Source organism: Narcine bancroftii, chromosome 5 (assembly GCF_036971445.1).
Source record: "Narcine bancroftii isolate sNarBan1 chromosome 5, sNarBan1.hap1, whole genome shotgun sequence".
NCBI classification, from domain to species: domain Eukaryota; kingdom Metazoa; phylum Chordata; class Chondrichthyes; order Torpediniformes; family Narcinidae; genus Narcine; species Narcine bancroftii.
Window position 1 is genome coordinate 211,828,911 of NC_091473.1, and position 15,117 is coordinate 211,844,027.

The window sequence follows — 15,117 nt, forward strand, 5'->3', positions numbered from 1 at the left end:
GGAATAGCGGGCAGTAGAGATGAGAGTCCTGACACAGGACGTGACCACCAGATAGCTACGTACAGCCCGCTTGGGATGATGTTATCTGAGTGGGGCACAGGAAAGACCCGCGGTAAAGACAAACTAGCGGGCAGTAGAGATGAGAGTCCTGACACAGGACGTGACCACCAGATAGCTACGTACAGCCCGCTTGGGATGATGTTATCTGAGTGGGGCACAGGAAAGACCCGCGGTAAAGACAAACTGACGACGGTCAGGTATTGTTGTAATGAATGGGTGGGATACCCGGTTAAAGGGAGCTCCGTGTACTGGCCAAAATTCGGATCCGAGAATGAATGGATGTGTGAAGTTTGAACTTATGGCTCTATCAAAACCAGCCAGACAATGTTGAGAGCAGGGAATATGCAGCCTGCTGGCTCAAGGGATCCATTGAACAGCTGGTTTTGAATGAGAAAGAATTCAGGAATAAGAGAGAGGAGGAACCTCTTGTCCCTGAACCACAGGGTTGGGATGTGTTACATTCCCTCCCTCCACCTTATGTTCCTCCTATGCCGGCTCCTATCTTTCCTTCCCCTCCTATTGCCTACCCTTCTGCACCTTCCCCACCTCCCCCACCACTAGAGAAGAGAGAAGAGAGCAGGAGTGGTATGATAACTTGCTCACAAAGCACTCGATTACCACCTCTGTTGGCAGGAGAGAGAGGTAACTTTAATTCAGAACAGCGTGAGACTCTTCAGGAAGAAAGGGCAGAACCCTTTGATTCATTTCCCAGGGAGCAGGAACCCAGACCTAATAAGCCAGAAACCAATTGGATGAGACCACTGCGGGAAGTTCCCATGAGAGAGGGTCTCGGTTTCGTAAATGTGCCCCTGACCAGTACTGAAGTGTGTAACTTTAAGAAAGAGCTGACCTCCCTGATAGAAGATCCCCAGGGATGTGCCGAACAGTTAGACCAATTTTTGGGACCAAATATATATACAATATGGGGGTCTCGACATAGAATCCCCAGCAGGGGAACAATTGGTACTAACAGGTTTTGTTACCAACTCAGCCCCAGACATTAAGAGAAAATTACAAAAGACAGAAAATTGGCATGAGCAGGGAATAACCCAGCTTCTACAGATCACACAAAAAGCATTTGTCCAGACATCTGAGGATAAGCAGAAAGCAAAGGCTAACATTTTGATGCAAGCAGTTAAAGTAATAGTAGATGAGTAACATGGAAAAGGCAGGGACTGTGTGCCAGCTCCTGAATGTTGGGAGAAGTGCAGGGAGTGGGAGAGTAGAGACCAGAGATAATTTCATAAATCATGACTTCCCACTTCAGTCACTGACCAATATTGATTAAAATTCATGCTAAAATTTAAATGTCATAAAGGATCATTTTTCAATACTGAAGAATTAGCGAATTTAACTACCAGTTAATTCCAATTTATGAAATAAATTGTATTCAAATGTGATTTTGCACAGGGACTACCTGAGAATAGTGATGTTATAACATTTGCAGGGAGAAATGTTTGCGCAAATAGGGTGAGTTCTATACATCTTAACTTTAAATGTATGTGAGATAAAGAAAGGATATGATGTGTAAAGTGGCTGGATCAGCCAGTTGAAGGGGGAGTGTGCATGTCCCTTTAAGTGCACTGTGGCACTTGAAATTGAGGCTTCAGGCTCTTGTCTTGCAGTTAGAGGTATGGAGCCCTATCAACACATTTAATACATTTCTTCTACACATTCAGCAGTCAAGGTCCGTGAGTTTAAAGATCACCCACCTCTGGAGAATAAAGATACCTCTGGGGATTCCTATGGGGATTCCTATAAGTTTAATCATTCATTTCTCTGGTGCATTTTCCTCTGGAGTGAAATTAATGCCTCAGCACAATTTCTCTGTATTGCCGCTGTTATTTAATTCATGATAACTTTCCCCCATTCATCAGGTTTATATTTAAATCCGGTAGTGCGGAAGTTACATTGTAAATAATCACGGAGGTAAACCCTGCGCAACTGGATTCAGCTTAATGGAGAAATAAACCTGCGAACTGGTCTATGGTGCTGTGTGAGTACTGCAATAGGTGGAATATGATTTAAATTGGTGGCATAGTTCAGAACAATTGGGTGCATAAGAATAATAATATCATTAAGAACTCACAGATCTTGTACCAGATGCTATTCAGTACATCTTGACTTAAGGACTGGAGAAATTGGCATGTTAGAATGAGATTGGCATGGTACCAATATTTCTTGATTCAATAATGACTCCACAAGCTCCAGGATTCATGCAGCAGAACTTTTAAGTGGAATATAATAGAAACTAGCCTGTACTTAAATTATTGTGTGTGCAATCTTCATAAGAACATCTTTTAACTTTTTTTGGTGCCTGTTTTACAGACTGTTTTAAATAAGGCCAGCTCCTGTGAGCTGTGGCACAAGGCATTTTACTTAAGGCAGAACTAAAGGTTGAATATGTTTCAAGTTCTCTTGCAGGGGCTCTTGTGCTGCAATGTCTGTTATGTACTCACTCTAACAAATTGGAGGGTTGTGCCCCATACAGACAAGCAGCTCCAACTGCATTTTAATAAGGTCTAACATATTCAAAACCCATGCAAATATGGTTTGTGTTTCATTTTACAATTTTTACACTAACACAAAGGAAAGTCAGATTGTTATTCATTTTATTAAAATCTAGTGATTGGTTATATGTAAAAGCATGGCAAGAGGATCAACTAAAACCTGCCTGGGATGGTCCCTTCTGTGTACTTTTAATTACAGACACCGCAGTAAGAACAAGAGAGAAAGGCTGGACCCACATTCAAAGAATTAATGACAAAGTGCCATAATGTTACAATTTTATTCGTTTTTTTTAATGGTTTATTCAGTTTTGTGTATTTTATTGCTGTTTTCAATGAGCTTTACATTTATCGTGGTTTATTCAGTTTTGTGTATTTTATTGCTGTTTTCAATGAGCTTTACATTTATCGTGGTTTATTCAGTTTTGTGTATTTTATTGCTGTTTTCAATGAGCTTTACATTTATCGTGGTTTATTCAGTTTTGTGTATTTTATTGCTGTTTTCAATGAGCTTTACATTTATCGTGGTTTATTCAGTTTTGTGTATTTTATTGCAGTTTCCAATGAGTTTGACATTTATTGTGGTTTTATTCAGTTCTTCTTGCATTTTATTGCACTTTTCAATGAGCTTTACATTTTTTGTGTTTTATTCAGTTCTTATTGTATTTTAATGAGCTTACATGTATTCTTCATTGTTGTTTACTAATTTCTTTGGAATATTGTTCGTTAATGTTTTAAGCCCCCCTGGAATAGGGGCAGCAGAGGTTACAATTCAGCTCCTTTAGAATGTAGACAGGGCATAGATTTAATGTATAGTCATAATGGGATATAAGGGATCCCAATACGGACCAGGGGAATTAAACAGCTTTAGTGGAGTACTCTCGATGTTTTAAGTACTTCTGGAGAAGGGGTAGCAGAGGTTACAGATTGTACTGTTTTACAGGCTAGAGAGGGCATAGAGGCAAGGTATTTAGAATACGGATCAGGGAAACACAGTGGGGATAGGCAGTCACACAGTGAGGCACCTGTGTACACAGACTAACCGCAAAACAAACAATGTACATTTCACACAAAGGGGGAAACTAACAAGCTAACCGCAAAACAAACAGACACTTCACACAACCACGAGACACATAATCCCCCACCTGGCTCTCTCTCTCTGATCATCCCTGAAGGGGAACACCTGTTTTCAGGGAGCTGCTGCTCATCTGGTGGTTATATAACGTGGAAAGGAGCGAAGTAGAGTGCAGGGTGTCAAAATCCTCACAAAGGACATGGTGGGACAAAGACAGACAGAATGGTAGTCAGGATTGTACATGTAGCAGAGAGAGAGAGAGTTGACACATATGCTAATGTTAGCAGACAAGCTGCAACACACAGTTAAATCACAAGAAACAATCCCCCCCCCAGCTTGGTCTCTTTTCATCACCCCATGAAAGGGAGCACCAGTTTCCAACAACGTGAGCTGCTTGACACTTTAATATCAGGCTCCAAACAGCCTTCGGAGATCGGTGGCCCTAGGGTTCGGGGCTGAAGGGGACATCAGATACTAGCCACAATCAAACGGAACCGCCTGACTACTGCTACTCGTTCGCTGCTGAAGGCAGCGCTTCTCATAGACTGCGACTCGTTCGCTGCTGAAGGCAGCGCTTCTCATAGACTGCGACTCGTTCGCTGCTGAAGGCAGCGCTTCTCATAGACTGCGACTCGTTCGCTGCTGAACGCAGCGCCTCTCACAGACTTCGTCGGGACAACACTTACAAAGGTCGTGTGCTTCAAAGACACTGCTTCCATATTTCAACGTATGGGATGGACTAGACTCTTTACTGAGAACTGGAGCCTGATACTCCAAACCCTAATAAGCAGCTGGACTCACTCCCCTGACCTTCATGGTGCTCCCCTACCTAAAGACTTTACACAGACATTACAATTCGGTTATTGACCAGCTGGGTAAAACCACACCTTACACTTGAAAGATCAGTGTTACTGATCTAAAAGAAAAGTGAGGAAAAGGGGGGGGGGGGGGGGGATCAGTCACACTGACACTAGTAACCAAAGATCAGTAACACTGATCATGGTGAAAGATCAGTATTACTGATCTAAAAGAAAAGTGAGGATTGTGAGAGATGGGAAAATTGACCTAAAATTATGAACATGGAAGAAACTAAAGTTCATCAGTAAAATGGCTGAAACCAGTTCAAACAGGATAAGTTTGGGGCTTAGGATGCAGGAAAGCAGAGTCAGCACGATTAACATAAGAATCTTCTAGTCTTTGTGACAAGACCATAGGACTAAGATAAGGAATGGTAAGGTACAATAGAATGTAGGAAGTTGAGGTAGTCTGGATCAGATAAGGGTCTCCTAGCCCTGGACAGAAGTACCAAGTCATACATTTCTAATTAGCTAACCATACACAGATTTATACATATGAAATTAGCCAACCCTAGATAGAATGAGTCAACTCTGCATATCAAGAGACTGTAGCCCCGAGAATCAGGAAGGTGTGAATAAGGACAATGACATGAAGGGACACCGACAGGATACCCCCCCTGGTCCTCCAAGTGTACTGAAACTGCACGTAGGCAGGAAGAATTACCTATGCCAAACCCATCCAGGGGGCAGAAGAATGTAAGGGGGAGGGCATTCTGATACTGAAATTGACTGTATAAAAGTTGGGTGAGCCCCAGTATGTGTGTGTATTCCCAGGGTAAGGGGAAGCACCCAACTTTGCATTGTTGTAGTAATAAATGTTCTTTGTTCTCAATTTTTGTCTCGAGCAATTTCTTTAAAGGTACTTTAATTTCTAACACTGCCTTCCCCTGTCAGAGAGTAACCCTCTGTCCTCTCCCCTCCCACTTGCATCCACCTATGACCTCATCAGTTTACCTGTGCTGCTTCCCCTGACCCTCCCTCCTTTACAATCAGGCGCCTGTCTGTTTTCCCACATTCTTGATGAAGGTCCCAAATTCAAAACGGCGACTGTCTTTCCTGTTATATAGAGAATTTAGGTTAAAATGACTTAAGTTAAAATGTGATGATTAATCATAAAAAGGGAAGCCAGAACGGACAGGGAGCTTACTAGCAGCCAAGGACAAAAGGTTCAGCTGGATATGTTTTTTTTAAACCTATCTTTTCATGGTCATAGTGAGAGACATGCAGGAGACAAAAGATTGATAAGAAGGGTGAGAAACAGAATTTAGTGTATGTAGAGTTCACAGTGTACGTAACGAACGTGATAATTAAAAATGCAGTTATACTTAGAATGCTTTTGCAATACTAACCAATTAAAACAGTATTAATAAGAAGGGGAAGGGCAAACAATAAGGGTATAAAAATCAATGCACTGTATGTATCGGGGCTTAACTGGTGAGAAGCCAGTTGAGTCCAACTCTGCAGACTTGTAAATAAAGCTTGTCGTGTCATCAGTTTTAAAGAGACTCGTGTGTGAGAAGTTTTATTTCTGACAAATGGGGGCTCGTCCGGGATCTACACTCCGGCCGTGAGGGGAGGCGAGAAGAGGGACATCGGAGGTGGTGCACCCCGCTGAGTTCAGCGGCTCCTAGTCCCTTGCTCGTCGCTTCGGGCGGCTTGAGCGAGTGGTATCCGGACAAGGTGACACGACAAGACGGAGAGGAGAAGGGTGACGGTTCAATCCCCGGGAAGACACTGGTAAGTGACGACTTACGATTGTGGTGTGGGGATTGGGTAACAGGTGTAACGGGATACACCTGTTTGGATAAAAAAACCTAACGTAATAGATCAGGTATAGAGCTTTTGTCGTGGCGTGAGGACCCTGTCGTGGGACTCTAGGATAGACCCCAGGGAAACCTCGGCGGTAACCGAAGGAGGGACGGCACCTCCGACGAAGTGCCGAGAAGAGAGGAGTCAACCCCAGGGAAACCTCAGCGGTAACCGAAGGAGGGACAGTACCTCCAACGAGGCATCTGAGAAGAAGGGAGTAGGGTCCAGAACGAGAGGGTCCTCAGCAACGATAAACAGATCTAGGTGGGAAAATGGGAGGATCAAAATCTAAGGGCTCGTCTGAAAATTCAGGACAATTCCTGGGAGTTCCCCTTGACAGCCCTTTGGGGAGAATGTTTGAAAATTGGGATAGTAAAAGATATCGAGACAAAAACAAGAAAAAGATGGTCCAATATTGTCTCCTTTGGTCGAAGCAACCTATTAAAGGTTCCTCGGTCTGGTGGCCGAAATTTGGATCTGATGAGGATTGGGTTAGACAAGCATTAAACATATATGTAAATTCGAGACCAAAGATGAATCAAGAAGAGTCAGCATATGCATTTTGTTGGGTTCCCTGGCCAGGATCCTTAACAAAATGTTTTAAATTGAGGGTAGTGGGAGAAAAGAAGTGGGAACCTCTGGACAACCTTCCCCCTCCTTATATTCCCCCGGTGCCTACTGCGCCCGAGGAAAGCTCATTACTGGAGGGGAAAGGTGATGAATCTGATTGCCCCGAAAGGGGCCGGGAAAAAAAGAATGAATTAAGGGAGTCGGACCCTAAACTTCCACCGGTAAACCGACCCTGGACAAGATCCCAGACTGGTCCAGGACCATCAAAGTTTTCAATAAGCCTAAATCCCCTGAGGGAAGTTCCTATGGGAGGACCGGGAGGGGGAACGGGATATGTGAATGTTCCCCTAACTAGTACAGAGGTGCGGGGATTTAAGAAAGAAATGAAAATGTTATTGGAAGATCCTATAGGACTGGCTGAACAGCTTGACCAATTCCTGGGACCAAACACATATACGTGGGAAGAGATGCAGGCAATAATGGGAACATTATTCTCACCCCAGGAGAGGCAGATGATTCGACGGGCTGCCCTCCTCATGTGGGAATATGAACAACCTGGGGACCCCAGACCCCATGAACAAAAATATCCCTTAAATGAACCCAGGTGGGACAAACGAACACCCGAGGGATTGGCAAGTATGAGACAATATAGAGAGTGGACAATTAAAGGGATACGGGAGGCTGTGCCAAAGGGTCACAATTTCACCAAGGCATTTGGGAACCACCAGGGGAAAGACGAGTCCCCTACTGATTTTTTGGAGAGGGTGAGAAAGAATGTCCAACAGTATGCGGGCGTGGACCCTAGAACACCAATGGGTGAACAGCTTATTCGAATTGAATTTGTTTCCAAATCATGGCAGGACATTAGAAAGAAACTAGAAAAGGAGGAGGACTGGAGCGAAAAACCCCTAAGTGACCTGTTAAAAAAGACGCAAAAAGTATATGTGCAGAGAGAAGAAGAAGATCAAAAGAGGGCGACAAAGATTATGGTACAGACTATCCGACAGATGAATGCCGAATCCAGAGGGGAAAGAAAACAAAACCTTCCTCTAAACAATCCAAGATATCCAAGAGAGGGAAGACACTTTAAGAGGGAATGCCCCCGATACAAGAGGGAATTGCGTGCCCTCGAACTTATGGAAGAAGATTAGGGGGGTCAGGGGTTCCAAATGTTAGGGACCAAGTATAAGAGGGAACCCCTGGTAAAACTAAAAATTGGTCCCAAGGGAGAAGAGGTGGTGTTTATGGTGGACACAGGAGCGGAACGAAGTAGTGTAATAACTGTGCCAATCGGAACTGAACCTGTAAAAAGTAATTTGACAATTTCTGGGATAGAAGGGGCTCCCAGAATGGTATCAATAATTCCCCAAGTAACAGTGAAACTGGAAGAAAGAGAAGGGGTACAAGACCTCTTGTTGTTACCGTCGGCTGGATTTAACCTCCTAGGAAGGGACTTACAGGCTCTCCTAGGTTTGGGTGCTCTCCCTGTGGACGGAGAAGTGCGAGTCCACCTCTGTGCTCTAAAGGAAGAGGATGAACGGCAGATTGACGAGAGAGTCTGGTATAAGGAGGGAAATCGAGGAGGTCTGGACATCCCACCTTTACATGTCACATTAATACCAGGTCATCAGCCGGTAAGGAAACGTCAGTATCCTATTTCTTTGGAAGGGAGAAAAGGGCTACAGCCAGTAATTGAGACTCTAATACGAGACAGACTATTAGAAGAATGTATGTCACCTTATAACACCCCTATACTCCCAGTGAAAAAGTCAGATGGATCCTATCGCCTAGTTCAGGATCTAAGAAGTTTGAATGCTATTGTTCAGACCCGCCACCCAGTGGTGCCTAATCCCTATACTATTATGAGTCGGATTCCCCCAGACCATGAGTGGTTTAGTGTTATCGACTTGAAGGATGCCTTCTGGACGTGTCCATTAGAAGAGGAAAGTAGAGATATGTTCACGTTTGAATGGGAAAATCCATGGACAGGTAGATGGAGACAGCTTCGGTGGACTGTATTGCCCCAAGTGTTCACTGAATCTCCGAACCTGTTTGGACAAATGCTAGAACAAATCCTGGCGGACTATCCACAATCTGATGATTCCCAATTAATGCAGTATGTGGACGATTTACTATTATCAGGACCCAAGGAACAAGAAATGAGGGGAGATACAATTAGACTCTTGAATTATCTGGGGAAAAAGGGTCTACGGGTGTCCAGGAACAAGTTACAGTTCGTTGAGAGAACTGTGGTATATCTGGGACACCAGATAAGTAAAGGACAGAAACGGATTACCCCTGAACGGATTGCGGGAATCACTAGAATGCAGTTACCCCGTAATAAGAAGGAAATAAGACAATTCCTGGGACTCTTAGGTTACTGTAGGTTATGGATAGAGGACTACTCAGCGTCGGTGAAGTTTATGTATGAAAAGCTGACAAATGAAAATGAATATCCATTGAAATGGACCCAAGAGGAGGAAGGATGGTTTGAGGACTTGATGCATCGCCTGACGCAAGCCCCGGTACTCACTCTGCCCTCTTTAAAACAGCCCTTCCAGCTATTTGTCACTCATAACCAAGGAACAGCTGTGGGAGTTTTAACACAGGAAAAAGGCGGTCAGCGACACCCAGTGGCTTTCCTTTCCAAAATGATGGACCCAGTATCTCGCGGATGGCCGACGTGTATCCAGGGAGTAGCGGCTGCTGCTCTGTTGGTAGAGGAAGCACGTAAACTTACTTTTGGAGAAAAGATGACTGTGTACACCTCCCATTCTGTGAGTGTTTTATTAAAACAAACTGCCCATCAATGGCTGACTGATTCTCGCATATTAAAGTATGAAACCATTTTAATGGTCGGAGAAGATCTACAGTTTGCAAAGATTAATAGCTGCAACCCAGCTCAGTTTTTATACGGCAGTGAAACAGAGAGAGAGGTGGAGCACGACTGTGTCGAGTTGACGGATCTTCAGACCAAGACCCGAGAAGACCTTTGCGATACTCCGCTGGGAGAAGGATATGAATTCTACATTGACGGCTCCGCCAGATGTGTTGACGGAATGAGAAGAAGTGGGTATGCTATAATAGAAGGAAATACTTGGAAAGTAGTAGAATCCACAAGACTACCCGGAAGCTGGTCAGCACAATCCTGTGAACTATATGCCTTGCAGAGAGCCCTCAGAATACTGGCAAAGAAAATTGGAACGATTTACACTGATTCCACATACGCATACGGGGTAGTGCATACCTTTGGTAAGATCTGGAAAGAGCGTGGTCTAATTACATCAAGAGGAAAGGAATTGGCACACGAACAGATGATTACTCTGACTTTAGAAGCCTTGACATTACCCCAGGAAATAGCAGTGGTCTACATACCAAGCCATCAGAGGGGAGATACCCCGACAGCAATTGGAAACAGACTGGCTGATGAAGAAGCCAAAAGGGCAGCCATGCAACAAGAAGTCCGTTTGCTGACCTTAATCCCAATAAGGCAAGGCATAAAGAAGGCTCCCATTTTCACTGCTAAGGAAGAAAAGGACATGGCTCAGCTGGGCGCAAGCCAGCTGCCTGATGGAACATGGAAGACACCAGATGGAAGAATGGTTCTAAATAAAGAAATAACTCGCAATATTTTAAAACACCTGCATCATCAGAGCCACTGGGGCACCCAAGCCTTATGTGACACAGTGCTTCGAGAATATGTGTGTAAGGGAATCTACACCTTGGCCCAACAGGAGGTGCAGAATTGTCACCTATGCACAAAAATTAATAAGAAGGTAATGAGGACAGGGACCATGGGAGGTCAACCATTAGCCATACGCCCTTTTTAACGTATCCAGATCGACTTCACAGAGTTACCTCAAGTCCAAAGATGGAAATATCTGTTGGTGGTAATAGATCACTTTACCCGATGGGTGGAAGCCTTCCCAACAGTAAATGCTACAGCCTCTACAGTAGCTCGCCTCCTCCTAGAGCAGATAATCCCCAGATATGGTATAATGGATTCTATAGACTCAGACAGGGGTCCACATTTTTCTTCAAAAATCCAGCAATTGATTTGTAATGCATTACAGGTCTCTTGGAAATTGCATACCCCTTGGCATCCACAAAGCTCAGGGAGGGTTGAACGTATGAATGGAACCCTAAAAATGCAATTGACAAAATTAATGGTGGAAACTAAAATGCCTTGGATAAAGTGTCTGCCCCTGGCTTTATTGAGAATTCATACTGCCCCACGAAAAGATGTAGGGTTGTCCCCTTATGAAATGATGTTTGGGCTTCCCTTCTGGAGTACAGTTGAGGGGTGTCCCACCTTGGGGGAAGGGGATATATTTGTTAGGAACTATTTACAGGCACTGTCACGCTCTCTTGCAGATTTATGAAAGAGAGGACTATTGGCACAAACACCGCCTCTAGACTTTTCTTTACACAAAGTGGAACCAGGAGACTGGATTCTCATCAAGACCTGGAAAACTGAAAAACTCCAGCCCCAGTGGGAAGGTCCATACCAAGTTCTCTTAACTACAGAGGCTGCAGCACGAACAAGAGAGAAGGGGTGGACGCACGCATCCAGATTTAAGGGACCTGTAGAGGCGCCTCAGGACCCTGATATGAACTCAGATTGGACTTGTGTTCCTGGAGAAAAACCTCTTACCTTGCGATTTCGCAGAAAGACTTAATTCACAATGTTATTGTTATGTTCTTTGATTTTTCTTAGTTTGCCTATGTCTTTATCAGGTGTGAAATGTAAGAAATGCAGAGACACAGTGATCCTGTTTCAGGACCACATTTGGGGAAGAAAGGAGGGTAATTTTATTTCCCATACCTCAGTTCCTGAGAAATGCTGGGCAGAAAATACCACCCAACATCCATATACCCCTTGTGTGGAAAAAGAAGGAAATAATATGGGTCATTATATACAGATTCCTAATACCACTCCTTTCCCTCTTAACGGTTGGAAGGGTGACTCAGGCCCACCATGCCCTGATGGACTCTGGTTTTGCATACACCAGCGTACTGTTCCAATGAAAAGTTCCACTCCACACTCGAAAGTGCCTGCCCCTTTAAGACAACCGGACTTAGTTCGAGTCCATCCAAATAACCATGAAAGTTTCGGTAATGCAGTTGGGGGAGATAACCTTTTTGTAGATCTTGCAACTAAAATTGCAGGAACTTTTAATGTAACCAATTGTTGGGTCTGCGGGGGTCCACGGATGTCAGAGCAATGGCCTTGGTGGGGGGAGTCCCTCAATTCATTGACCATGATTTCCCGAATTTGGACAACTAACCGAACGAGATCAAGAGAAACTTGGTCTCTCTCTAACGTCCCCTCTGGTTTTTATTGTCTCTCACGAACCGGCAAATACCCAGTAGGAAAAAGTCCCTGCAAGGCTGTATGGATTCGCATTTCGCCTGGTATTTTCACTTGGTTTCCTAAACCCCTGACTTGGTTCTTATCCACTGTTTTTAAAACTAATTGCCTACCCCTGTCTAATAGCAGTATTCAGTTTTGGAATTGTACCAGTTCCACCATCACAGGACCATACCAATCAAACCCCGTTCTTAAAAGAGTTTGGGAAAGGGGGTATGGAGTATCCCCAAATGGATTATTCTGGGTATGTGGTAATAAAGCTTATACTCGTCTCCCCTCACAGTGGAGTGGAACTTGTTTCCTAGGAATAATCCGCCCAGAATTTTTCCTCCTACCCCACGATCACGGTCATAAATTAGGAGTGAAGGTTTTTGATACATTACACCGTCAGCCCCGCTCTAGCACGGTACATTTGGGACAATGGGGAGATGATTGGCCTCCAGAACGCATAATTCAATATTATGGTCCCGCAACATGGGCTCAAGATGGATCCTGGGGTTATCGTACTCCTATTTATATGTTAAATCGCATTATTCGCTTGCAAGCAGTCCTTGAAATTGTTACAAATCAAACAGCTCTAGCCCTGCAATTGCTTGCATCCCAGCAAGGTCAAATGCGCTCTGCTATATATCAGAACCGTCTGGCCCTAGACTATCTCCTAGCCACAGAAGGAGGTGTATGTGGAAAGCTTAATTTGACTAATTGCTGCTTACAGATTGATGATAATGGCCAAGCCATTCGAAAAATCGCTGATAATATTCGTATTTTGTCCCATGTACCGGTTCAAACCTGGCATCCTTTTGCAAAATTAAATTGGATGGACAAATGGTTTGGAGGAACCTGGTGGCGTACCTTATTGTGGGTCATCGGAGGTATTTTATTCTTCCTACTTATTTTGCCCTGTATTATTCCCTGTCTACGCAGCCTGGTGATTTCCATGGTCCAACAGGCTATGCAACCAGGGGGACTGGGAGACCCCGTTAGAATTTTACTTCAGCACGAGATTAATGTATCATGAAACGTTTCTCTTCCCCAGGTTAAAATCCCCATTCATATCTATATATAATACACACATTTTAAAGAGAGAAAGGGGTGGATTGTTATATAGAGAATTTAGGTTAAAATGACTTAAGTTAAAATGTGATGATTAATCATAAAAAGGGAAGCCAGAACGGACAGGGAGCTTACTAGCAGCCAAGGACAAAAGGTTCAGCTGGATATGTTTTTTTTAAACCTATCTTTTCATGGTCATAGTGAGAGACATGCAGGAGACAAAAGATTGATAAGAAGGGTGAGAAACAGAATTTAGTGTATGTAGAGTTCGCAGCGTACGTAACGAACGTGATAATTAAAAATGCAGTTATACTTAGAATGCTTTTGCAATACTAACCAATTAAAACAGTATTAATAAGAAGGGGAAGGGCAAACAATAAGGGTATAAAAATCAATGCACTGTATGTATCGGGGCTTAACTGGTGAGAAGCCAGTTGAGTCCAACTCTGCAGACTTGTAAATAAAGCTTGTCGTGTCATCAGTTTTAAAGAGACTCATGTGTGAGAAGTTTTATTTCTGACATTTCCCTTCCTGTGGCTGCTGTGTGACCTGCTGAGATTTTCTAGCACTATTGTGCATTGCATCTTATATCGTAGCACTCCTGGTGAAAGGCTTGTATGCAAAATCTCAACTGCCTTTTACTGTCTGGATGCTGTGTGACCTCTTGAGTTTCTCCAGCACTTGTGTCCTGCATTAGATCCCAGCATCTGCACATACTCATCATCTGAAAATCCAGAGGTTGTAGCATCGAATTTCAAACTTAATCAATTGCAAACACCAAAAGGAACTTGTACAGCTAAGTCTTGTCCAGCAGTTAATGACATTGACGTCTCCTGGTTGGTTTATGATCTCGTCTCAAAAGCCCAGCCACGCAGGCACCAGGTCAGAGGGAACCACCACGTTCACCTCAGCAGCGTGGCACAAAATGCTAGAGCAACTCAGCAGGTCAGACAGCATCCACGGAAGGCAAAAGACAGCAGGAACCCTAAACTCAGAACAGCAGGGAAAGAGGGCAGAAGCCCAAATAATAGTGGGGAGAGGGAAATGGGGGAGGCATTTAAAGGCTCTCTCCCCAGAGTGATTGTTCTAGTGTTGCAGGAGGCTGGAGGACTGGGTGAACCCCTTCTCACACACGCGGCAGGTGAAACGACTCTCCCCAGGGGGAACACACCCGTGCTCCTCTAGGTCCTTGGAGGTTTGGAAGCTCTTCCCACAGTCAGAGCAGGGGAATGGGCTCTCCTTAGTGGGGACACACTGGTGTTGCAGCAGTGCCTCAGAGCTGGTGTATCCCTCCCCACACTCGGAACAGAGGAATGGTCTCTCCCCAGGGTGAGCCCAGAGATGCGTTTCCAGCAAGTCCACAGAAAGCCCCTCCTCTCCGCACACTTCACTTTGGAGTGTTTTATCTGGTGTATCATTGTTCACCTGACCTCTGTAATTATATGGTTTATTGTATGTACTGTCCAGTACAGGCACGGGCTGGCCCGCCCTCCTGATGACATCCTCTCCTCCCTGGACTCCTCCCCTGTGACCCAGGCCATAAAGGCCAGTCACCTCTTCCTTCCCTGCACTTCCCTAGCTTGGACCCAGGCCAGCAAGTCTTGTATTTAATAAAGCTTATCGACCCCTCAGATTTGTCTCTATGATTATTGGGGCAACCGGTAGTGTCCAACACCCTCCATGTCAGCCAATCAGCTGGTCTTCAGCGGTGCAGGTTTTCTCCGTGCGGTGATCCCTGCGCTCCTAATTCACTTGATGGTCCCGAGGAACTCAGTGTCAGACCACAACGTGGCATAATCTGAAGCTTCCTGTCTA

At 44.4% G+C, this 15,117-nt stretch overlaps 1 protein-coding gene across 1 annotated transcript; it reads left to right on the plus strand.

Moving 5' to 3' along the window:
- Positions 1-5,563: 5,563 nt before the first annotated feature.
- LOC138764774 (endogenous retrovirus group 3 member 1 Env polyprotein-like) lies at positions 5,564-13,791 on the plus strand. Its single transcript, XM_069941044.1, has 2 exons — positions 5,564-6,236; positions 11,253-13,791. Exon 2 carries the CDS (start codon positions 11,564-11,566, stop codon positions 13,265-13,267), a length of 1,704 nt encoding a protein of 567 aa, XP_069797145.1. The 5' UTR covers positions 5,564-6,236; positions 11,253-11,563; the 3' UTR covers positions 13,268-13,791.
- The last annotated feature ends 1,326 nt before the right edge of the window (positions 13,792-15,117 follow it).